This window comes from Apus apus, chromosome 19, assembly GCF_020740795.1.
Source record: "Apus apus isolate bApuApu2 chromosome 19, bApuApu2.pri.cur, whole genome shotgun sequence".
In the NCBI taxonomy this organism is placed as follows: domain Eukaryota; kingdom Metazoa; phylum Chordata; class Aves; order Apodiformes; family Apodidae; genus Apus; species Apus apus.
In genome coordinates this window covers 5,255,378-5,280,885 of record NC_067300.1, presented here as the reverse complement: position 1 = coordinate 5,280,885, position 25,508 = coordinate 5,255,378, and the positions used below count along the sequence as shown (strand labels likewise).

General features: G+C 48.8%; 1 protein-coding gene and 1 long non-coding RNA gene across 4 annotated transcripts in view; one reads left to right on the top strand and one right to left on the bottom strand.

Annotated features, from left to right (window-relative positions):
* COL27A1 (collagen type XXVII alpha 1 chain) overlaps nucleotides 1-16,309 on the bottom strand; it is a 148,987-nt gene extending 132,678 nt beyond the window's left edge. For all 3 annotated transcript variants that reach the window (XM_051636281.1, XM_051636284.1, XM_051636282.1), the window contains exons 1-3: nucleotides 15,759-16,309; nucleotides 6,674-6,744; nucleotides 552-1,993 (exon numbers count right to left, since the gene is read on the bottom strand). In XM_051636281.1, the coding sequence (XP_051492241.1) occupies nucleotides 552-1,993; nucleotides 6,674-6,744; nucleotides 15,759-15,814 (1,569 nt within the window). In that variant the 5' untranslated portion in view covers nucleotides 15,815-16,309. The remainder of the gene's footprint in view (nucleotides 1-551; nucleotides 1,994-6,673; nucleotides 6,745-15,758) is intronic.
* Nucleotides 15,150-19,470, top strand: LOC127392435 (uncharacterized). Its single transcript, XR_007891264.1, has 3 exons — nucleotides 15,150-15,182; nucleotides 16,301-16,685; nucleotides 18,611-19,470. It is a non-coding gene; the product is annotated as an uncharacterized LOC127392435 (long non-coding RNA).
* Nucleotides 19,471-25,508: the final 6,038 nt, after the last annotated feature.

Below are 25,508 nucleotides of genomic sequence, written 5' to 3'. Positions count from 1 at the left end.
AAAAACAGAGGGGAGTTTGTTTGAAAAGATAAGTCCTGAAGCAATCTTTGTACTTGCAGTTGCTGAAACAGGGCAGTTGTCTGGAAATATGAATTTCATATACAAAACATATTAAAAGAAACTAAGAAACAGTCAATTTGTGGTGTGTTTTTGAGGAAACTGGGCTTTCTCTGGCAGGTAACTGGCAGCTCTGCCCTCTTGGCCCTGAATAAAACAAGGGGTGTGAAACAGATCCCCAGCCTGGCCATCAAAATTTTAACCAGCAACATGTAGGAAGGAAAGTGGGATTTGTTTTTTTCCTTCTCTTAAATCTACCATTGAGCAGCAACTTGAATCACAAACTTCCAAGGGACATCCAGCATCACAGAGCACTCAGGTTTATCCTGAGATAGATGCAAGAATTGTGATCATCAGAAGTGCAATAATGTTTGGCTGCTATTTCCAGTTGTCCCAGTCCAGTAAGCTTTACAGAAACCCTTGCAGGTTATGGTCTGCCAACCACCTAGTAGACCTATGACTGGGAATAGTTAGCACCGAGGGCTTGAACTTACCTGAGGTCCTTGCTCTCCTTTCATGCCTGGATATCCCAGTAAAAATGGAAATGGAGTGGGTCCAAGGGGGTCAAAGATTTGATAGCCATCAGTTGCAGCTGGGGTTGTGAGGTTGGAGGTCTGTGCTCTGGCTCTGGAGGCAGGACGGGCAGACCCCAGGGGAATTTTGGTGTACACCAGAGGGACATTACTGGGATCCACTTTCCTGGTGGGGGACAGCACATATTTCTTTGGAACGGGCCCATTGCTTGGGTTCTGTGTGGTTTGCTTTAGGGTGACAAAGTGGACGCTGCTGGTTGTGTTATCAGTCGTCCTCCTCATTGGCTTTACAGTACTGGCTGCTGCAGAGGGCTCAGCGGTAGGTTTTTGGTTGATCTTCTTTTTGGTCTCTTGCTTGGACTCCTTCCTGCTGGCCAAGGCAGGGCTCTGGCTTGTTGGTGAGGCCTTTTTGCCAGTGGGAAGGGGAGTTACCTCCAGGCGTGTGCTGGGAGTGGGCCGAGACACCCTGAGGGGTGTCCCTGTCCCCCGAGGGAGCGGCCGGGTGGGTGGCTGTGTCTCAGTACTCGATGAAACAGGAGGTGGGGTCACTGGGACCTTTGTGGCTTTGGGTGTCGGTCTTGGCAGTGATGGAGGGGTTGATACCGACGTGACGGTTGTTGCACCTGAACCCCGAGTCTTCAGGGGTGCAGTGACCCTGCCAAACTCCAAGGATGGGGCAGCAGTGGTCAAGTTTCTCAGCCCCTGCAGGGAGGGCCCCATATGCTGTGGGGTGCTTGGGGAGGTGTGGGGATCCCTGGGCAGGAGGGGGAGCAGGGGGGGCAGGTTTGGCCGGTAGGTGTCTGCTTGCCTGCACTGTTTTTTCAGGTATTTACAGTAATGATGAGCTGCCTTGGCGGAAGGATAGATATCAAACTGGCAGATGGCTCCTTCAAACTGCACGGAGTGCTGGTTCATCTTCCCAAAGAGGAAAGATCCATTTGGATCCAATGCCTCGTCCTTTTTAAAATGCAAATCCGCATGTACTCTGCGCTTCCCACAAGAAGTAAATAAAGTGACCGCCTGACCACGGATGTCAATGGCCACGTTGTGCCACTGGCCATCGTGGACGTTGTAATCAAAATATACAGAGCGCTTGTGGCCCACGTACACGATGATCTTCCCAGGCACAAACTGGACTCCCAGCTGCAGTTTCTTCTTTTTGCTCTTGACAGCAAAGAGGAAAGCGTTGTTGACGCGGTGGGAGCAGAAGCTCAGCACCAGCAGCAGGTCAGTGCTGGAGCCTGTGGGGAGGATGGTGCTGAGAGGTGCCTCGACACGTGCTCGCTGAGTGAAGATGACCCCTGATTTGAAAGGAATGACCCCTTGAGGAACTGTACGTGATGAGGACCATCCGCTCGATGGCCTTTTCCCTGACAGGCCCAGTCTTTGAAGAACATCCACATCTGAAAGGGGAACACAAAGAAAATGTGAGGTGTTGGGCAGCCCAAGGGCTGGATGGGTATGGGGGCCAAGCCAATCCATGCCAAAGGGTTAACAGGATAAAGGAAACCCCAACCATCCTCTCATATGTACACATTCATATAAGCAGAAAAGAGAACACATAGCTCTTCCACACAGTGTGAGGAGCAAGTGCATGCTCAACTTGGCCATCAGCAAAACACATCAGCTCCATGGTACATCTGGCTGGTGGTCCTGTCCTACCACCAACCAGCTCCAGATGTTCTGAAGGGAGCTGACCTCACCACAAGGAAATCTCCCACTCCGCACCAAGAGCCCACTTCTCTGGGATTTAATTCTCAGTACTGACCACACAGCTGGAAAGGAATTTGAACAACAGACTGAGCTGGGATTGCAAAATTTTGTATCCCCAGAAGGCAAGGAAGAGAACTTTCAAAGGGAGCAAGAGCCTTGTATCCGTTTCTCTCCAAATTAGTGAGAAGCAGCCTTTGATCTTTGAGACTCTGGAGAATTTAAGGAAGAAAAGGTGCCTCCCAGCATGAATAAAATTGCACCTAGATTTCACTGAACTGTTTAAGGTTCTTGACAGCAGTGCTTTTTCCCCAAAATATCATCTTTCAGCCTTAAATTTTTTAAATAAGCTGGAAGAAACAGACTTGGTTTGTGAAGAGCTGAAAAGTTGGTTGTGGCTGCCACTGAGCAGTAGAGGTAGGACTTGCATGTGTCACCCAGAAGCTGGGTGCCTTGTTCAAGGGATGATGAGAGGGATTGCTGTCCAGAGTCACCTGGCTTTCTCCACTGACTCCAGAAGTCTACAATGACAGACAAGCAGAATCCTCTGGTTTCTGTCCCCAAGGTCTAACAGGAGTCACGTACAGCTCAGAATCCAAGGCAGATTAACACTTAACAACAACACAAACCAGAGCCAGCTGGTGGTGGTCTCAACTGAACTACTTAGCTGGGGAAGATGTTGAGATCTGGTGAGAATGTGCCCAGACCTGCAAAAAGGTGCTCATGCACCCATAAGCTTGTTCTCTTCCTCTAGCTTGAACATTTGGCCTAATAAAAGATGTTACCTACATGGCATAGACAGAAAAAAGGGCTACAGTGATTGGCATGACACTACCACTGCTGAAAGTGAGCTGGGATAATGGTATTTCCTTCCCCCTTTCCTGCCCAAACACAATCCCCATTACTTGCTGACCAGCTAACTCTCTTCCAGTTAAATGCTCTTTGGGGAAGTCAGCCTGAGCTGGGCAATCCAAGTGTTGATCTCACGAGGTAAGAGTTTAACAATCAGAAATGTGACAGTGCCAATCATGGCTGCACGTCAGCCAACACCAGGGGATTGCAGCTTTCCTAGATGAAAGGGAAAAGTAAATCAAAAGTTGTAAAAAAAAAGAAATATTCAAAAAAAAATTCCTTTTCTAAAGGGGCCTTAGAATTCAGCCTCTTTCAGCCTCAACTGGTAAATATTCAGCACAATACCCAATATTTGGAAACCTGGCACTGAAGAGATCCTCATTGTTGGCCAGAAGGGTTGTGACTCCAGCCAGTCTGAGGCTTGTAATGTTGCTGCCCAGGAAGGGAGGAGGATAAGGAGAAAACCTCTGTTCCTGCACTTTGGCAAAAACCTTGGCCATTTTTGCATGCGAGAACAGGTCAGTCAATATTTACTTTGTCTGAGCTCAACTTTCTTCCCACCTTCACTTTTTAAGGCAGCTGGAGTCCTTTTGTAGCAGAGACTACCCTGGAGAAGACATGTCAGATGTGACAGGGGATGGAGACTTTCCCACTTGATGCAGAGGGGTTAATTTACTGCACAGCACCTGCAATGTTAATGGTACCTCTCTCATACTAAGAAGTCCTTGGTCCCCCACTGGTTTTCTGCCACATTGTCCCTCTCTGCACTGGATGGAGGAATCACAGCAGTGTCACCATACAGGATCGTCTCCAGAGCCCATGAAATAGTAAAAGCCAAAGCTTGGCTCTAGCAAAGTCAAGTGGGACCCTTGCCACTGACTTCAAAGGCAGCAGGATTTAGCCCTAAGGAAATAAATTTACCACTTAAACTTGGAGCTAGACTCCAGCTTCCAATTTCTACAAGTATTTTTAGGTTCTCTCCCAGAGACAGACAGTGGTGTCCCTATAAGGCACAGATGCTTTATCCTCCAGAAGCTCTTTATTCAGTAGCTGCTCTGCAAAGACTAAGGATGTTTCCCTGCTCTGCTGCTGTTTGTCATGCCAATCCAACTGCCTCGTTAGCAACTGCATTCAGCAGTGCTTAAGAAAAGGGAAAAAGCACTTTGGTAGAGCCAAATTCTAGATGCCTACACAAAACCTGATTAAAACTGACCTCATGCAGGACATGTATGTGGACTTTCCAGCACCAGGTCCAGGCACAGAGCTCAGGACTCCTATGCACCCAGCCTGTCTGCCTCTGCATCCCATGCTGACTGCCCAGGGCTGGTGGAGCACGTCCCCTGGGATGACAGGATGTCATCAACTAATGTAAAATGCAAGGTAATTTTGGCTTCCCTAAGTAGCTCCAAGTTTAACAAAGCATTTTTTCCTCTTCATGGTTTTTTCCTCTGTAGATTTTTCCATCAAAACACATTATTGAAAAAAAAACATTCACTTAGAGCTGCCTGGTCCCAGGTGCCTTGAAGCAATGAAGCAACATTTGAGCAACTGGGAAAAAATTCTAGCAGACTCTTTGCATGAAATAAAATGCACAGAGGTTCCTGAACAGTCACATTATCATCTCTGAAAGAGGGGAGAAAATGATTTCTTGCTCTCCTTCCCTTCTCTTCCTTTCCCCTCACAAAAAAAGCTTCATAAGAAAAAGAAGCCAAAAGGCAGGAGAGAAATAACTTGCAGCTTCCTAAATTCCAGCAGCTGAGATGTGATGCCACATGGGCTGAATAAATGCTACATTCCCAAAAGTTACTGCCCAGACCCTTAGTCAGTGCACAGCAGATGAACTCACTAACCTCATGATCTTTTAGATTTGTAACACTTATGGAATAATCATCCTCTGCGTTCCCTGACGTTCCAGTGTGCAGGAAGAGCCCTAAGCCTTACAGCAATAACTGCAGTGTTTTCAAAAGCCCACAGCATTGGCTTAATTTCATCCTCACACAGATTTATGAACAAGCTCTTATTTGCTTTTATAAACCTCATGATGTTTGAAAATCCTGAGTGATAACAGTCTCAGGTCAACAATGTTTCCTCACAGCCTTTGCTTCCTTGGAAGTTTTTGCTTTCTGGCACCCAGAAGAGCAGCCTGAGTCTGATTGTGGGCAAAGCAAGTGAGATTTTTGAAATTCCTTTATCACAGAGAAAGTATCTCTGAGGGGAGTTATCTACCACACTAAGGTTTCCTTTGGGTTGATGGTAGTGACCAAAAGACATGGCACCATCCCATAATTATGACGGGAGTAAAGTGATGGACACAGATGAATCTAAACAGCATATTAAAATCTACTTGAAAAAAGAGAAGCCAAGACAGAATATCTGTTCTGCCTCTTTACGAGCTGACATAAAACTTGTTCTGAAAACTGCTTGACTAAGGAATCCAGCCAGATGTTCACCTCTTCTGCATTGAAGCAGAATTTGGAAAATATGACATTTTTCAAAACTGCTGATGGCAGGGATGTATTTAGGTTTCCCCCCCATCTGTAAAAAGTGCTCCATAGGCTGGATTACAGCTGAGCTTGACCAACTTTCTATTTTTCCTTCATGTTTTGGAGACCAAGAGGAGGGCCCTGGAGCCTGCTAGTCCACTTATTGATGTCTGCTGACTGCAGAGGAAGCTGGTCAGTTCCAGCATGTACCCGTGTAAAACATCCATGTGGAAGAGGTGTTGCTATTTTAGGAGGAGTTGGCTCCTTTACAAACAGATGTTGCAGAGATGCTCAGCTCCTACTGTCAGCTGCAAAATATGAATTTATTTTTATTTTTGTTGACTCTGAAGGATTCTGTCTCCTCTTGTGGGGTCGTTGATTATTGCACCCAAACTTTGGTCCTGTCCCCAGCAGCACTGGGAGGGGATGTCTGGGGAAGAGGTGTAAGGACAAGGTGAATGTGTAGGATCACTCCTCTACAGAATACATCCCCTGCAGCCCAGGGCCTGAGTCAGGCACAGTAATTCCACTGCCAACCACCCCTGTGGGATTTTTCTTCCTTCAATTTGATTTTACTTTCAGAACTCACATAATTTCTGTATGCATTACATCCCATGTGCCTGCAGAGCCATGACTGGGTTACATTCAAGTTGAGGAAAAACCTGTCTGCCAGAGACACTTAATTTCTTAATGCCCCATCCTCAAGGGGCAATTTCTAAAAGCAATTAAGCACTAGCAAGTGCAGGTAGATGCCAGTGACATTTTAGTCACACCAAAGTGCTTCATTCCCATCAGTTCCACCAGACAGGCAGACACTTCTGAAAATCCTGAGGGGGTTATAATCACCTGTAAAAAACTGGCTCCTTTGCTAGCTGTTAACTGCATAATCTATAGCACCAGTACTGCAATGATCAGCAATAAATGCATTTAGTTCTGTGCACAAGGCTCAGACATCATTAAATGATAGTCCTAAACTGGTACCTGAGCACTTGGCTTTTACTTTGGTTGAAAGAAGAGAGGAAAAAACCTTTAATTTACCTTCAGAATTTCCCTGTGTGAATCCCAGGAACCAGGTAAAACATACTACAGTCCAGAGAAAGCAGAATCCCCTAAAATTGAAAGAGAAAAAAGAATAAATGAATTTCTACAACATTCGTAACAAAACCCAGCTGCCTTGTTCAGGGTCTTCTCCTTGATTACAAGTGAAGCCAGTGGTGGTGTCCACGTGTCTCTGGGAAGTGGAGAACAGGCACCCAGCAGAACTGCACTTGTTTCCAACTCAGATCTTGTTTTGCTACTTTAAAGTCATCTAAAGGTTTTGCCACTGGTATTAGAGGGGGGCAGAGCAATGTTTTGAGATGCAGGGTTATCAGTGCCAGGTCAGCAGTCCCTTCTCTCCTGCTGCTTTTTGGCACTTGTCTTACACCAGGAATCCAAGAGGATGGAGAAATAATTCCACACTGGGAGGTCAAAATACCTGCCAGGAGTTTCTGTCTGTGGAGATCTGGGAAGAGAAGAGACTGACACGCAGTGACATGTCACCTGCATCTCAGCAAACAAGTTGAGTCTCCTATTTCTGTACTACCTGCTGTAATATACCCTAAACATACAGAATCCCACATGGATCGATTCCTCTTTTTACACCCAGCTGCAAAGATGGGGGCAGCTTCTAACCACTCAGCATCCCCTGCTATTAATGTCTTTCTCAGTAGCTTCATGTGGCAGGAAATTTTAGAAAGTGTGAGAACTGCAGACTCCCAAGTGCTTGCAGACCTTTCAGTTAGCTAAACTAAGCCTTGAAGTGCCAGCAGAGAGGAAAACTTACCAGAAAGGTAGCTGAAGCTGCCCCCCCTTCCCCTACCAACTTCATTGACTTGTAGCCAAATAACGAACATAGGAAACTCTTTGGTTAAGCTGACTTAAAACTGCCAGTGGAAAGTCTGAAGATTGAATTCCCTCATCTTCTAGAGATGATATTTAACAGCTTGACCAGCAAGGGCTGCTGGAGGAACAAAAAATGTAAACTACAGAAAGTCCTCAGCCAGGAGAAAGCAGTATGGGACACCCACAGGTTGTTCTTCATTTCAGCCAAGCCAGTGTGAACACTGGGATATGCAAAGCAAGGCCAGAGTGCAGCTTGCTCTTCTCTCCAGACCTGGCAGAGACAAATCATTTATCAAATGGGATTAGGGACCACTCTTCTCCTGCCATCAAGTCTCAGCTTTAGCTCAAGAAAACATCCTCGGAGACAATGTATTACCCTGGGCCAGCTCCTCATCTAGTGCAGGAGACCCTTTCCCACAGCTAAAATGAAGCCACAGGGATTTACACATCAGTGGGGAAACCTGGCCTTGAGCACAGAAACCCACGCAGGAATCCAGCCACTAACTACTGCTTCAAGGCTTGAAGGGACAAAATTCTGGAGCAGCACCACGTCGGCTGGGAAACAGATGAGATGAACCACATCATTCTTTGCTGTTTCCATTACCCTGACACTGGGCTGCACATTTCAGAAGCTCTGGGGCTGCTTCGGTTTATGCATGAAGGAGCAACAGCTTGGAGTAGCCAAATCAGGATGTTCTTCAGCCATGTCCTGTAGCCTATACCAGAAAACCTCACCATGCTTAAGAGATCTCCATCTGTGGAGACCTGGTTGTTTTCCACCCCCTTTATCCACTTCATCCCACAGAAAACAGCTCTTGGGCTGAGTCTAAGGAGAGCTGTTACCCTGGGTCACTCAGGTGAGGTGGGAGAAGAGAACAGGATGATCCTTCATGGCCACCTCTAGCAGAAATCTTTTTATTACTTAAAAAAGGCTAAAATCCACTTCATGGAAAGCCCTGCATTCCTGTGCTCACCTTCAAAGCAACAACAGAGTTGTAAGATGCAGACACAACTCCATGTGTATGTGGAGCAAAGACCTTGCTGGGTATCAGCAGCCAGGCTTGCCTTCCCACCGAGAGCATGGGAAGGCAAGGAGAAGGGGGTGACCAACACGATGTGAACCCCAAGGTCAGCAGGAGCCCCAGGTGTCAGCAACACCTCTTCTCTGGTGAGGATCAGGTTTGTACAGCTACACACAGACGCTGGGCACACAACACGCCCAACCGGGGCCCAGCTCTCTGTGGAAGGGTAACCTGCACAACCCAGATTTGCTTCCAGCATCCCTGTTGACCAACACAGCGAGGGGAACAAGCCTTGGGGAAAATCCAGCACGTAATTTCATTCCAGGGACACGGAGGGGGCTGTAAAGGAGAGGAGGGCTCAGCGTGGGATCCAGCTGGCCTCAGCCCTGCGCCTGGACCCCTCGCACAGCCAGCACCGTACGAGCGGAGAGCAGGGCTGAGGGCCAAAAGACTTTGGCAAAATTCACCAACTTAATGGAAAAAGCAAAAGCAGCTTCCAAATGGCAGACCTGTGAGCAATGGGGCTGTTAATTATTGCAGGAGTTCATAATGCAGGCTCTTTTTTCCGTCCCAATCCTGCAGCGACAGGATTGCACAAGCAGCTTGAGTAGCAATAGTAAGGGAAGATTTTTCTCCTTATATAGAGCTATCAAACCCACCTTTCCTTTATCTCTCTTTCCTCCCACAACCAGCAATTTCCACATATCAAGAGGCACCCAGTAAAATAATTTATTTCTATGAATGCCAGAATGAGGATTCCATGGCTACAGTCACTAGGTGAAAAAATGCCCCTAAATACCTACAATGTAAGCTCATGTGAACCCCAGAAGTCTTCCAGTGCAGATAAAGTCCCTTTATAGCAAACTGAAGCTACTGACTGCAGCGTGATTTTGCTTCACTATGTTTTGTGAGCTCCTGAGATCAAACTGGAAGTAACCAGTGTCAAAAGTGCAAGGCAACAGACAACAGAGAGGGACAGTGAAGTACAAAGACCTGTAATAACACTTTACAGCCTTGTAGTGATCTTAGCAGCTTCCCAGTGAGGACCATGTGCACACAGGTGGCAACCAAGAATAAACATCCTGAGGAGTTCCAACATAAAACAACCAGGAGGTCTAGGCACCCCTTCTGCTGAGGCTTCAGGACAGGCACAGGGGTGGTGATACCCACCAGTCTGGAGACCTGATGAAATCATGACTGCTAATTAGCCCACAGCTGCAAAGCTCTGCCCTGGGTTTTCAGCCTGCAGACTCATTGCCATCTTCTGACTGAGCACTGAAAGATCAGACCTATGAGAGCATCAAGTTGTGACTTGGAGGCTGAAGAAGAATTATCACCTCTCCAGGTGGCTTGTGCACAACATGTCCTGCTGTGAGTCCCAGTAAAGTCATGTTCAGGGTGGCAACATCAAGAGCAAAAGTCAATGACAAATCCTGTTGAACATAGTGGTTCTTACCTGGCAAGCACTGGAATAAAGCACTACACCGAACTAAGGGACAGCAGTAAGACAACAGCCTCTAGGATAGACTTGGTCAGGAATTATCCCTCCAAAAAGTGAAAGTTTGACAAAGCTGAAGCAATCTGTAAAATTGTTGTGATCAGCTAATTCTCCACTTCACAATTTCCAGAACCTGTTGGAGCCATTTTGGCTTTTTTAAACTAAAAGATTTGCCCCTGCCCTAAAAAAAAAAAAGAAGTCCAAATGATTTTGACATATTGTTTGCTTGGGTGATGGGTTGAATTTGAAGAAAATATTACAAAAGCTCAAAGCAGCATTTAAGAATCCTATTTTTCTCCCTCATTTACAGTTGGGAAATGTCTTTGAAATGACAAACATTCTTGCAGGGTGGAAAAATGAGTCCCCCCCACTCTCCACTATTCAGGTGCCTTTTTTTTTTTTTACTCCTGTCCAAAGGCCCAGAAAGCCAGCTGAGTGCTGAAAATTGCTTTCCAAGAAAGGCAAATTTACATTTCTAGCTGTAGATTAAACAATGTATCATCAAAGGAGAAAACATCCCTGTTGCTTAGGATCCTTTGCACATCGGTGATAGTTTATAAAACACCCAAGCCATTTTGGCAGTGAACAGGAAACAAAAAATCACAGCCTACATACTGAGGCTTTATCTTGCACCACAGCACTGATTCCACTCCCAGCTCCTTGGGGCAGAAATCTTATTCTGCAACAGTATCATGCTCTGCACAGCAGATTTCTGCTCTCTTTCTGGGCTTCTGGAAATGCTGGTATACTTCTTCTCCCCCCTCAGTGTCTGGAGAGAGCAATGGAAACATATTATGTAGGTGTCCCTGCACTGACCCTGCATAGTTCTTTGCTGGACCTTTTCTGCTGTGCAAACCAGTTATTGATTTACATTTCCAGTCATAGATGTTGTCTGGAGTGCACAGACACTGTTGCCAAACCTGGCATGCTAAGAGGAGAGTTTCAGAAAAGACTGCAATGGTATCAGTTTTTAATCCCTATTAAGCACCTACATTTTAAGAAGAAAGCAGAGAAGCAGGTGTGGGATGGGCCAGATTAGGTACATTTCCATGGTCATTTAAGAGTACTGAGAAATCTAGGAGTGATCTAGAAACAGTCAATGTTAAGTGGGGTACTGTGTAATTCCAGTACACCTCTATAGTGTTAGAAGGTTTAAAAAAGCTCCCAAAATATATCATCCAGCATCAAGTACATGTAAGATCCTTAATCCAACCCACTGCTCCCGGGCACATGTTTATCAAACAGGTTTTGCAGCCAAAAGGAAAAAGGGTGAAGTGGGACAGCAGTGTGGCTGCCTGAGCTTTAGCTCTGAGCAGAGTACCAGGAGGAGGGTTTCAAAGATTGTCCCACCATTAGTATTGGAGACTCCAGTAGCACAAATGGGGAAAACCTCTAGGCCAAAAAACCCTCTAGGCCAGACTCCAACCCATCCTTGGCGTGGTCCTGAACAGCAATATCTGAATTTCTCCACCCTGCTCCAGAATTTGGAGCTGGCACACAGAAATTCCCAGGGTTTATCTGGCACCATTTCAGTCAAATCTAATCTTAATTCGAGATGAAAATGCCCTTAGTGCTGTGTCTGGAGAAGTCTGTGTCAGGGCTTTGACAACTGTGGGCCACGAAAAACTGCTGCTTCCTTTGGAGGAGGCCCCTGGTAGGGCAAGAACATCCCACTAGGCCTGAAGAGAGGGTCAAATCCTGGTCACAAAGGTGAGGGACCTCAGCTCCTGGCAATGATACAGCAGTAGGTCTCAAGTACTGCGAAGAAGTTTTGGTCTGCACATCAGCCAGCAACAAGGGGGTCTGGATGCTACTTTTTGTGAACTCCTGTGATCAATCCATGGGAAATCCTCTTAGGGTTTCTCTAGGAGGGAAATGCAGACCTGCAGTACACAGCAACTAGAGATGAAGGAAGCACCAGTGTGGCAGTCTCTCCCTCCTGCAGCCACCTCACACCTTTTTCTTTCAAGGAAGTGTGCTGATACCTGTAGAAAGCTGATGGGTTTCAAACCTAATTGGGAACTAGAGCTTGTGTGTTGAAATCTGGGCCAGAGCCAACCAGCTTCTCTGAGCTCCTTCTGGTGACAACCTGCTTCCTCACCTGCTGGATGCAAGACTGACTGAGGAGGCTGTGATAACTCAAACACCCTCCCAGCAGCTTCCTGGAATAGGAGACCTTTCCTGACAACCCGTTACTTGATCTATTTCCTCGCCACCCTTGTCTGGGTTATTGACTTTGCTGCTGTGTGAAGCCACAACACTCACTACTGGCCCTTGACTTTGTGTTCTCAGTTAGGAACTGGAGCCCTAGACAAACACAAACTAAGCCTGATCTGTCATCCAGCTCCTTTTTTCAGTCCTTCCAACAAACACCTCTGCATTCCTTCATTTTGTGAATGGGCTTTGGCAGAGCCCAATAGAATCCCCCATTGTTTCCATTTGCACTTCAGCAAGTGTCTGTCCTTCCTCCTCATGCCGCCAACAAATTGACAAAGAAAGAGAGGGGAAGAAAAACCCCACGTGTATCTGGCTCTAGTCGGAGATTTCCTACAACCCCCTGACCACAAGACCTGGGCAACCCTTGGTCAACAATGTAACCTCCATCAAGAGTGTTTTCAAGCAGGGCAGAGTTTATTCATTCAACCCATTGCAGAAACTTTGTCAAAAGGACGTGCTCAGAGAGACACAACAGTGCAGCAGGGGAGGGGGGGTCTGGACAGTGGACCTCAGCTTGTAACCCTGGCTTTGACACTGCCCTTCCCTCCTAGGACAGTTCCTGCAGGCTTTGTACTTGCCTCTTCTCACCCCAAGGCCCCCAGTGCACACACATTTGCTGCCAGTTCCATTCCTGAATTTGCCCAGCGGTGCCATCATTTATCCCCAGATCACCTGCCTGGCTTGCACAGAATGTTCTTTTCCTAGCAAAACAGGAGTTGTGCCTTCCTCCAAGCCTTCCTAGGGCCTGACACACCTTGGTGGTGCCAGGTGGGTGCTGTACCACCATGCCTACAGCTTTCTCATCCAGCACGTGGGGCAGGCAGCCCAGAGCAGTGTTGTGACAGCAGCCCAGGGCTGTGATCATAGATAGGCACCCAGAGACCTCCAAGAGCATCAAGTAAGGCTCCTCCATGGTCAGCAGGGATTGCTGTGGCCAGAAGGGGCCAAGGTGGCACAACCACAGCTGAACAGCACAAGTGCTGTGGTCTGGACACGCTCTCAATGCAATGCTGAATGCAAAACCTTGGGTGGTTTAGTGAGCCTCTACTCACTAAAAATGCATCAACAGAAATTATCGTGAGGGGCATTTTAATCTTGCAGAGCCTGTAAAACTTTGTGTTCTTCAGGTTTTACAAGCTTTGGCTGCTCAAGGCAGGACAAGGCTTCAGCACACTCTGCAACTGCTTCTCCTTTGCAGCCCTGCCACTTCCATCCACTGGTCTCCTGCACCTCTGGCAGCTCCCCAGCCACCAGCCCTGCTCCGAAACATGCTGCAGGAGTGCTGGGATGCTGGGACAAGCAGGACCCCCAGTGCCACGTGGGAACACACCAGGAAGTTTCCATTACAAGCTGCCTTCAGACAGCACCACCCTCACCCACCCCAAGGAAGAACCGGCAGCACAAGGGCAGCCTGGTGAGCCCAGGCAAAGGCCAGGTCTGGGCTCAGGGGACCCTCTCTAAGACTAAAGACCTCAGCAGGAACATCCAGCTGTGGGAATGGTAGGATGCACAGCACTCAACTCTACCAAGCAAATAAAAAAAAACCAGCACAAAAAAACCCAGGGAGAGATCATGTGAAGGGCAGCAGGCGACCTCTGCTGAGGAGGGACCGGAGCAGCAGCAGCCGCTGAGGTACTGAACCCCGAGGAGATGCCGGGAACAAAAGGCACACGGGCTCAGAGGCACCAGAAAAGCCCCAAGCACAGATTTCCCGTGGCACTGCAGCACTCTGACCACGCACAGTGCTGCCCTGGGACACCCCAAGGCAAGAGCATAGACCTCCAGCGGGCAGGCAGCCACCCTGCCTCCTCCTGGGTCCCTGTTTCCCAACCCTGAGCTCAGCAGGGTCCGACTCGCCCTGCGACTCGAGCAGGATCTCCCTGTCCTCATCTGCAGCACGACCGTGGTCAGCTTCTCCATCCTGCTCAGAAACTGGTGCTCAGTGAAGTGACCGTGCCAAGTATCTCCCCAGCACCGGGGCCCTTCCCCTCGCTGTGACGCGGCGCTGATCTCAGTCTTGCCAAGGAATCTTTTATCTGTCTCTTCCCCTTTCAACGTCTCCATTTTTTGACAGTCACCCCCGCAGGGTCCCAAGGCAGGCTTTTCCCTCCAGACCATGCCCGACGTGAAAAAGGTGCAAGCGGGAGATGCCGCAAGTTACCAGCATCCCCAGCCACACCACGGGCTGGGCAAAATAAATGAATAAAAATTACAAAATAATCCCTAAAGCAATGAAATTCAGTCCTTGTGAGTACATAAAGGCACAGCTTCTCCAGGAGGGCTGACTGCAGCCCCCGGGAGCAGTTCTGATCCTCCACGGGACTTTAGGCACAGACACGGGGGCAGGGAGAGCCCGTGCGGAGCCCACAAAGGAAGCGGCACGTTCATCCACATCCAGGCTCCAGCGCTGCGCCCCGGGGGGGGCTGCCCAGCAGCGGGGTGACCCAGGGAGGCACCCCCCCCCAAACCACCCCCTTTCCACCCCATCTCACAGCCCAGCCGAGCCTGGCAAGAAGCAGGGGGATCCTGTACACAACTTTTTCAAACTGCCAGGCAGAAGAATCCCAGCCTTTCCAAGGGAGTGTCGGTAAATCATCATTACATCCGACAACGCAACCAGAGGGGTTAACCCTTTGCTAGTCCCCAGCAAAAATAATAACAACAACCGCCAGCACCGATTTAACAATGAAAATAGTAAAAGCTGGTCCCGGCTGTGTGAGAAAAGAGGACGGGCAGGGCGAGCGCTGGAGGTTTTTTTTTTTACACATACGAATATTTCTAGACAGAAAGAAGTACCGGTGCGCCTGTGTGTCTGTCGAGCACACCGAGAACATGCCCCCGCGCACCCGCCTGCCTCTCTGGCCGTGCCCCAGAGCCCTGCCCGTGGCTCTCCCGCTCCCCCAAGGACCGCGGCGGCGATCTCCAGGTACTCGCGTCCCCACGGCCCCGCGGGACAGACTCCGGGAGCAGGATTTACCCCCTGCTCCCGAAGGGGGCTGGGGAACCTGCCCCCACCCCCCCCCCAGCCCGTGCCCCGGAGGGGTGGAGGTGTGCGAGGGGAAACGGGAGCTGGAATTGCCTGTTCCTGCATCTCGCGTGGGTGCAACATCAGCGCCCACCCCCCCCAGACCAGCTCCCGGGCTCGGAGCTCCTTTCCCGGGTGCGTGGGAACAGGGGGAGGGGGGTTTCTCCTGCCCTTCCCGGCCCCAATCCCCCCCAACTCTCACCCCCTTTATGCAGACCCCAGCTCCGTTCCCACCCTCCTGCCTCCAGCGTGGCCTCCCTTCTCCTCAGCCCATTCTCCTCTCCAGCCCAGGAGTTTTCACATCATCCCCTGGCAGAAGGAATGTCTTCCCCCACCCCATCCCCAGCCCCCCGGGAGCGGGGCTCCCCTCCCGGGCCGGCTCTCCCCTCCCGCAGCCCTCCCGGGATCCCCCGGAACCCCCATCCCCGCCCGGGATGCCCTTCCCCAGCGCCGGGAGAAGTCGGACTTTGTACTCACCCCCTGCCTGCTGCTGTAGCTCTGAGTCTGGAGACCGGCTCTGATTCCGGCTCCATCACGTTTAGTGCATTGTCTCTTTCGGGCAATTTTTGCGGCAATCCATCAGAAAAAGGGGGACAGGCCGGTTTGTGGGTACATCCTTCCCAGGAGCTCAGCTCTCTGCCTCTCTAAGGGGCTCAGCTGTGTCAAAGGCACCCCCTGGCCCGGACGGCTCACTCCTTCCTCCTTCTCTTCTGGGTCCTTTTGCTTACACAGATCTTTTAATCCCATTTAACTCCCTCTCGGCAGACTGCAATTACCTTGGGAAAAAGGAGAGAGAACAGAAAGTACACGCTAGGAAGCCAGGCTGGCCCATGGTCGCTGGGTTTCTCGCCTCTCTCTTTTTTTCCCTCCTTATTAATAGTACAAATTTCTGTGATCTCTGCTTTCCAAAGCCCTTGATTTAAAGTGTTGGGTTGTTGTTTTTTTTTTTCTTAGCTGTTACTTTTTTGTTGTTGTTGGTTGGTTGGTGGTTGTAATTATTATTTTTATTCGCGGTGCAGATGTGCCTCCCACCCCCCCAAGGATCTCTCCTCTGGACTTAGAGAGAAGAGGAAAAGGCAGATTTTGAGAAATGAAAATTATTTAAGGATGTCCCTGCTGCCTCTCTCTGCTGCCCTCCTCTGTAATACCGAAGCACTTACAAAAAATAATACAAAGTAAATAAATAATTTAAAAAGAGAAACTCTCGCGGCCAGAAGAGCTGCTGAGAAGCACTGGAAGACCCGTTCCTGGCTCCGTGGAGAAGAGGCACAAGGCCCCTGGTCTGGGAGTGGCTGCTGGGGGAGATGGGTGCCAGGCTGCACTCACCTGCCAGGGGGGCCATGAACCTCTGCCCACCTCTTCACCCCACCTGGCCATGGGCTGGCAAAGGACACGTGCTACAAGGTACCTGACGTGGCTTTTCCTTGGGCTCAGCGCTTGGCAGAGGCGGTTGGGGGCCTGTGGAGGGGGCTCAGGCCCGTGAGAGTAAAGCCCCCCTGCTCTCCTCACCCTGCCCTGCTCCCACAGGGAGGACGGGGTGTGAGGCCATCTCCAGATCCCCCCTTTCCTCCAACCACCAAGTGATGGAAGCTGGACCCCAAGAGGAGGGGGGAATGAGTTTTCTTACGCGAGGTCCAGCAGAGTAGTTCTGATCCCAAGCCCACTGAACCAGCCCTGCCAGGAGAGAGGTCTTTGGCATGTGGCTAAAACCTACATCCCTTCTGCCCCTTCCTCTACCACCTCTTGCCAAGTCCCACCGAGCAGGGACCCAGCCACTCTGAACTCCCCAGAGTGACCAGCAGGTCCCCGCTGTCCGTGCCAGGACAGAGCGAACCCCTCAGCTCTGTGGGCTTCCCTCAGGCAGGTGGGTGCAGCCCACCACAGCCAGCCCCCCCACCTCCTCCCTGCAGCCCTGGGTGCCCCCAGGGCCCCTCTCCCTTCCCCCTTGCACAAGGTCTCTGCCTCGGGCACTTACTTGGCAGGGAGGGGGGAGGCTGTGCACAGTCCCCTGGCAGCCCCGCGCTCCCCGGCATTCGTGTGTCTCAGCAGCTGACTGCAACTCCTACTTCTTATAAAATAACAATCATAATTTAAAAAAAAAAAAAAAAAAGGAAGGAAAAAAACCCCAACAAAACAACCAACAAACCCCCAAACCAAACCCAAGCCCCTTCCTCCCTTCTTCCCCTTCAGTCTCAAGGTGCCTCCTGCGCTGGGGGCCAGCGGGTGCCTGCCGGGCTGCCGGGCCCTGAGCGAGCCAGGGGCTGGTTTTGGCAAGGCTGGGGGTCCCCCAGGTTCAACAGATAATCCTTCCCCAGGGCTGGCGCGGGCAGGTCTCCCTCGGGCCGTCGCTCCACTCGTGGGTCATGGATGCTGCAGGGATCCAGGAGAGAAGAGAGGTTGGGAGCGGGCGCTGGGAGGGACATGGATGTGGAAGAGGTGGGAATTGTGAGGCTGCCCTTGTCCTTTTAAATAGCTGCAGCCAGGGGACTCCGCTCCTGGCTGGGGTGCCCCAGGTATCCGGTTTCAGCAAACATCAGCTAATGAGCGGAGATCCAGCCTCCGAGGGGCAGGTTCAGAGCTGCTCTGCAGGCACGGCAGGCAGGGGGGCACCCCGGGCACTCCACCGGCAAGGGGTGGAGCAGGGATGAGGCTGGAGGGAGAGGAGGGCTGTGGGTGAAGAGCTGCATGGTCACTGCTGCTCCAGGGTGAAGGGCAGGCTGCAAGGTCTGCAGGGCAAAGGACAGGGCTTGGGAGGTGCTGGGCGTCAAAGCTGAGCCACCCCAGGGTCTTGCTCCACAAAGTAGGGGCTGCATCTTAGAATCACGGAATTATTTAAGTTGGAAAAGACCTTTAAGATCACCAAGCCCAGCCTTCAACCCTACTCCACCATGTTGACCCCTAAATCATATCCCCAAACACCACAACTAGACGACTTTTAAACGCCTTCAGGGATGGTGATTCAACCACCTCTCTGGTCAGCCTGTTCCAATGCCTGACAGCCCTTTCAGAGAAAAAAAAATTCCTAATGTCCAGCCTAAACCTCCCCTGATGGAGCTTTAGGCTATTCCCTCTTGTCCTACCATTATTTACTTGTGAGAAGGGACCTGCACCTCCATCTCTACAATGTCCTTGCACAATGTCTCTGCCTTGGGCACTTACTTTGAAGTGGGGTGAGAGGCTGTGCACAACCTCCTCACAGCCCCATGTTCATTGGCATTCATTTGTCTCAGCAGCTGTCTGCAATTTCTACTTCTTATAAAATAATGACTTTTTTAAAAAAAGGTGCAAAAAACAACAAAAACAACCCCAAACCTTTTCCTCCCTTTCAGTCTCATCACCCAAGACAAGAAGAAGGACCAGGCAGAACTAAAGCACCTCAGACTTGGGTATGGGCACCAAGCTTAGACACTCCCCATGAAACAGATGCAGCCACAAACAGGATCAACATCCACCCACCAAGTACCTGAACTTGAAGCTAGACTGGAATTGTGTTACACTCAGAGCACAGTCTGACTCAGCAAGGCAGGTTTTACTCAAAAAACTGACCTCAGAATGTGGCCAAAAATCAAGGTTTCCACCATAAATCACACCTCCCATATCCATGACATACTCTGTTACTGTGTATGCCAAGGATTTATTTTCTTTAATCCACACATATGACTTAGCTGTGGTTGCTTGCTGGGACAGTGGTTTTGCATCCCCCAGTTTCTATAGGCATAAGATTTTATTCATAGCTTTGCTCTGAAGTGTGTTGCCTTTTGTTTCCTTGCTTGCTACAACAGATGAAACTTTCAAGTGACAATAAAAGAAAATCTGAAACAAGGGGTGTTATGATTGGAGGAGATAAAGAGCCTCACAGTCCCCTGGCCTCAAGAAAACCTTTTCAGAAGAGTACAAGATACACACCCAGGTATTTGTAAGAAGCTCAGATACACAAACAAACCTATCTCAAAACCCTCTGAAGGCCAAGGAGCTCAGATGACCCATCCAAACCAGCTTTGAGGACTTAAGGGACAAAAAGCAGCCACAGAGCTCTTCAGAAATCACACAAAATCTCTCTTTTTCTTAACCATTTTTTTCCTCAGCTGTTTTTCTGTGTTTCTCAGTCATGCATTCCTCACTGAGAAACATTCTAGCCCAGCCTAAGTGTTGAAGATAAAGTTTTAGTCTATTAAAACCAGAAAAGTCCTTTGCTACTGAAAACACCTTATATCCTCCTGCTCCTTGCTACCTTTCCTCTCTTCCAAAAGCAGCAAGTCTTTAATAACCTTCATGCCTTCAAAAAACTGTGCTCTCCCCAGAAAGGGACAATACCCCAGCTTCCCAGAGTGGGGGACAAAGAATTAAAAGAAAAAAAAATAAATAAATGTGCTGCATCTTTTTGCAAAGATGTATGTGAATGGGATGTGCTTGGGGAGCTGGTAAGGACTGGCAACACTTGAGGCCCACAGCACTGCAGCAAGGACCACCATAAAACACACTTAAAGCCCCATCCTCAAGTATTCTGCAGACACTTAACTCTGCTCAGATGAACACTTTTAAACCAAACACATGCATACAAGTTCTGTTAGCATGGAGACATGAATGGAGCTCAGCAGTAGGAAAAAAGGAATTAGTTTAAAACAAAAGGAAACCCAGCATAGCTGAAACCAAGAGTAGTGCCAAGTGAATTCAGGTTCAAAAATTAGACCTCATTCTTCAAAAAGAGAAAAGCCACAACATATGATCTGAATAGAAATATATTTAGCAGATTTATTTTTCTTCCCTTCCAAATTTAAATAGAAGCCATTTTAAAATGCTAAATAAACTGAAGGAAATCACCACGGCAGTGAAATTAAAATAAAAAAATTAAAGAAAAAGTTAACCCTAAACCAACAAAGAAAAAAAGGAGTTGGAATTGACTATGCCAGTTTAATTAACCAGAATAAGAAAAGTACAGGGGAGGAGGAAATGCCACCACACACCACAGGGAACAAAACACTTGCTTTTGACGAAAAGCACCTCCAAAAAAGCAGCACGTCATTTCTGCCTGAGTAAATACAACATCTGAAATACTCATCTGCCCTTAGCCCGTTTGCAGAAGAATCAGTACCCACCCCTCCTCAGGATCCCTAGCTTGGTTAAGCATCAAGGCTCTCATTAATATCATTTTGTCTCTTTACTTCTCTTGGAAAACCAAGGGGGAAGGGAAGGCATCTAGGAGCCCTGGTAAGCACACGTTGCAGCTGCCCTGCATGACTCAGAGCCCAGCTTCAAGGACCAGAGGAATCCCAGACACTAACCTGGGCTTGTCCTCCCAGTTTAGCTTGGCCTGAAGGTCAGCACTGAATTACAGTTGAAGCATTTTTACCTTTGCACAAAATCAGAAAATTATCCTGAATCACTCACTGCCCCCAGAACTCACAGGGAATGACAGGGATCCATTTGGGTGTATTTGGATAAGCAGCCTATTCAGCTTTAAAGCCATGGCATGAGCAGGCAGAAGGCACCAGCAGAGTGAAACCCAAGGCACAAGAAAAACTTGTGGGAGGGATCAAACAAACATGAGAAGGAGAGATGGGATAAAGAGCCTTTCACTCCCTCTGGGCTGAGGACCAGCACCCAGTCCAGACTGGGAGTATCTAAACTTGGTACCTGGCTAAGAGTTGCTGGAGACACTAGGACAAGGGAAACACCCCATGGGAAGGGCCACTGCCATGGAGGGGTGACAATCCCTGCAGTGGTGGGAGGACACAGCTACGTGGCCATGTGGAATGGCCCAGGAACACATACCACATGGAGCAGGGCTCCTGGGGAGGGTGGATCCATGCCTGTAAACCCTGGAGGACTGGAAGATCCATCCAGGGATACAGTAGTCATCCCCCAGCCCACTCACAGCTCTGCCAGTCTCCAGCTCCTGGGGACATCTCCTTGAGGGCTGACCTCACACCTATGGTGCAAATGTCAGCAGCCCCAGCAGCAAGAAGGCCCCGGAGAGCTGCAGGCAGAGGGTCTGATCCCTGGCTGTTGGGGAAACACTGAAACAGTCACATCAGAGCAAGCATTTCTATCCTTTCTTGCACACTTCGAGAGCAGCCCAGGCCTCCTGTGCTCCACCCTTCCCTGTGATGCTTTCCCATGGGTGCAGTTCCCTGCACAGGGTTTCCCAGTGCCTACATCACTTCTCTCTTCAGATCCTGTATTTGACATGACTGCACTGACACTTCTCACACCCATGAGCTCTATTTGAATGACAAGCACTAGTTCAAGCCCCGGACTAAAGTCATCCCTACCCTATAGGCACCTGGTCATGAGCAGTAACCTGTGGATGAACTGGCTGCTGCTACATGTCTCCACCCATGGCAGAATCAAAATCTCCATGAAGGCAGAAGCTGGCCCAGCTGGGGTCCAGTTAGCTGATGCTCCTGTTTGCTGTTCCTAGTTTCAGCCATCACTGCAAGAGCAGGAGCTACCAGCTGAGGAGCAGAACATTCACCACTTCTGGTTTTAGCTCTGATGCTGTTTGCCAGCTATTCTGTGATACAAAAGCTAATGTGGGTTATGTTTCTTGTTCCCAGTGCACTCTGGAGCGTGTTAATTATACAAGAGATGTACAGAAAGCTCAAAGATCATCTAGGCAACCAAGCTCCTGCCCAGTGCTGTTTTCCCTCCCTCTCCACAGCCTTCCTAACAAACCCTGTCCCATCCTGTGCCACAGGTTCGAGGTGACGTGTTTCAACTTCTGCAGCCTTTTGATGTAAAATGTTTTAAATTCTTTTCAAGAACACTGAAGTCTTTTGTCTCTGGACCAGGGCAGTGGGGTTGCTGATCTTCCTGTGCTTTCCAGCTATACCACATCACGTCAGGCTGCCCGGCCAGTCGAGAGGTAGGAATGGTTGTTAATCATTAAACGCAGCCTTTTGCCTTGGAATGAAAGGAAACGCATTGTAGCAACACAAGCCCAGCCAGCCCTTCCCAAGGAAGTGCTGCCTGCTGATTATAACTCTGCCATGCCCTTCTATTTAGATATTTAGAGATCTACAGTTTCACAGGATGGCTGTAAAGCCAAGTGTTCAGCTGATGTCACCAGCAGGCAGTGTGGTAAGCCAGGATGGAGTAAAGCATTGACCTGCTTTGGCAGGAGGACATTACAGCTCCTAGATCCTAATTTTCTTATTTAAGATACCCGGTAAAGGCTGCCTGGTTTTGCTGTCATCCCTTTATTCTTTTTGTTCATCTGTTCCTAAGGTGGATTCAGTCTGTCCCTGCTTCAGGATCTGTTCAGTCACTGGTACTACCAGAAAACACAAAATCCCCCCTGGGCTGCTGCACATGGAGCAGCAGTTCCTCCCGTCTGCAGGTTTGCTAGCCAGGTGCTGTCAGCCATCAGCAAGCACGAATGCTTTCCCCTCTGCCAAGTCAAAGGACCTTGTTCGGGTGTGGAGTCAGACATGTGCTACCCTGGGTGAGCACAGGTAACAGGATCTTTCTCTATAGAAACAGCATCTCTTTCTTCAGGAAACAGAACCACCCTGAGAGCGCCTTTTCCCGTGGCAAAGGCTGACACGAAAGTACATGGTGATCTAAATAACTCCCTGCCTATTAAGGACACCAGCCACTGTGGTCTCTGCTACAACAGCGTATCACTGTAGCAGGAAGCATAAACCAGGGTGCAAAATTTAAGTCTGAATTCTGCGTGTCATGCATGCACAATGCTTAAGAATTTTAGGCAGCACTGTCCACTTCCAGTGTGGTCTGTCAGCTCGCTGGGGAGCCCAGCAGCACTGACTCAGAGGGGGGTCAGGGCTCATGCCAGAGCCCCAGTACATGCCAGGCAGGATTGATGCAGGGAGGAGCAGTGAGCCTGCCCTGTTCTCAGCACATTGGACACTGCAAAGTGGCTGCAGGCACTGGAAGGTACTGGCTGCTGAGCTGTGCCTTGTCCTTCCAGAGGAGAGATGCTCTTTGCTCTGTGGATGCGCCTGAGAACATGGGTCTTAGGGCAGCTGGAGCCTGTCTGCACACCCAGCAAACCTTGAGGGTGAGTTCAAAAGGGAGAGAGAAATTGGTGCAAATCTTGGCTTTCAGGAGACAGCAAGTTACAACGGAAATGCCTGGTGCAAAGATTTTGTGCAAGACAGAATCTAAGCCTGGATCAGATTCTGAGTAGTTCCAGTGGGGAAGGGAAAGGAAGAACAATTTAGTTTGCTATCACCAATATTTAAGGAGATACTGTTTGAAACAAAAAGAAATGTTTTTTACAAGTAAAGCAAGAGATATTCTTTGTTTCCGATTTTGATTTTTGAAAGTGGGAACAGCAGTTCCAGCTCCTGTAGGAGAGATAACCCTGTGTTCTGGTGTTGGGGGAGCAGCTTACTGGTAAAAGGGAAGTCATACCTGCCTTGAATCAGGAAGAAATTGAAGTGGAAATGGTAAGTCCCAGGCAAAAATAAAGGAAGGATAAGACTGGACAGATTTGAGATGAGCATTTCTTGGTCTCCACCCTGCACTGGCCTCACTAATGACACTAAAAAACTTCTTCAGCAGGGACAAGGATGAGAGACTCCCTGCACGTACACACACATGTACATTAAGCAAAAGCTTGTACTCCACTAAGTTCTGAGGTATCAACACCAGAACAACTGCAATTTGATTTGTGCTGAGCATACCTTTAAGACACAAACCAATCCTAACAGAGAATTGCTGCACTTAATCTAAGCTACCATGTGCCAGGCCAGAGTTTCCTTTAGCAATTGTATTCAGCTATTTCTGCAGCCAGTTGCTCATCCCTGCTCTGATGACAAGTGATGTGGCTGGTGAGTGAGAAAGATGTTGCCTATTTCTTAAGAACCATCTGGTCCTGGATGTCTCCGACTGAACTAGTCAGCTCCTCTCTGCCTGGAGGCAGGAGTGTCCCAAGCACCACACGCTAACCTAGATCTCCACAGAGCTGGGTTTTGGTTTTCACTGTTCCAGTGACCTGCAGGGTGACCCAAAGCAACTTGAACCATTGCTTTTGTGCCATTCTTTCCTTGTCTCCAGAGTGCAGCTTGTGATATAGATCATCCTATGTGCAAAGTGCTTTAAGACCTTCAGACATAAAGCACTGCCAGTGAACTGTTACTCCTGTACCCTGCAGTTGGCAGCAGCTTCTCCTGCAAGAGAAAGTAAATCTGCTTCCCAACCAGCTTTTATATTCCCCACAAGGTTCCATCCTCCAGATGCACAGTTCGTTAGAGATTGTCCAGCTTTATCTGACTGTAAAGCTCTCTGTAAAAAAAAAACAAACAACAAACCCTGGCTGATTAAACATGCAATTCAAATTATATCATCTGGAGTACAGTAGACAATTCCTCCCACTTTATCTGCACTGACTGAAACGCAATCTGTGCCACTTAGAGCAGAACAATGCTTGATTTCTTCATACTTCTCTTGAATTGTTAACACAGAAAGCAGGAGCACAGCCCATTTCCACAGAGAGGTTCTCTTCTGACATACTCAGTATGTTAACTGAGAGTACACAAATCTGCTTCAAAGCTAATAGGCTTTTTTTCTTTTTTTTCCCTCCCAGCAAACACACTTCTTCACAGCTGCACACTCTCACTCTCTTTCCACTTCAATAGCAATAGTATTTGGGAAAGCTCTCCTTACTGGAGCCACTGCAGAAAGGCTGTATTTACTGGTGTTTGGGTAAGAACTAATGAGAGACCTGGTTGTGTCTCTTGCTCCAAGTCAAAAAAAAAATAAAAATAAAGTCAATATTTACACAACTACTGGTGAACTAAATCCTCTCCTTCCCAGAGAAAAGGGAAATAGAATGAAGTGATTGAAATGGGTTTCAGGGAAGGGGACTGTGTTTGCTTGTTTGTTTTCAGAGCCTGAGAGATGTTTGCTGTTTTTTTTTCTTTAGTTTTGTTGTAATTTAAATGCAACTGAATGGCACAGAGTGCAGCAAAGCAGCTTCCCAGTGGCACCTTCCGTTAAGGACCAAAAACTCAGGAGCTCTTTCCTGCTGCTAAACCCATCACCAGGTCTGGTGGACACAAGGCTCAGGTGTGTCAAGGGCTGGACTGTCTCCATTCCCACTAAACACCTTCTCAGGATGCACTCAGCTCAGCCCTGCTGGGGCCAAACCTGCCAGGTGAGAAGCAGTTAATGCTCCAGCAAGTTATAGTACAAACAACGTAATCAGAATTGTTCAAGCTCCTCCAGCATGGAGATCCTGTCCAAAGCCTGTCAGGGCCAAAG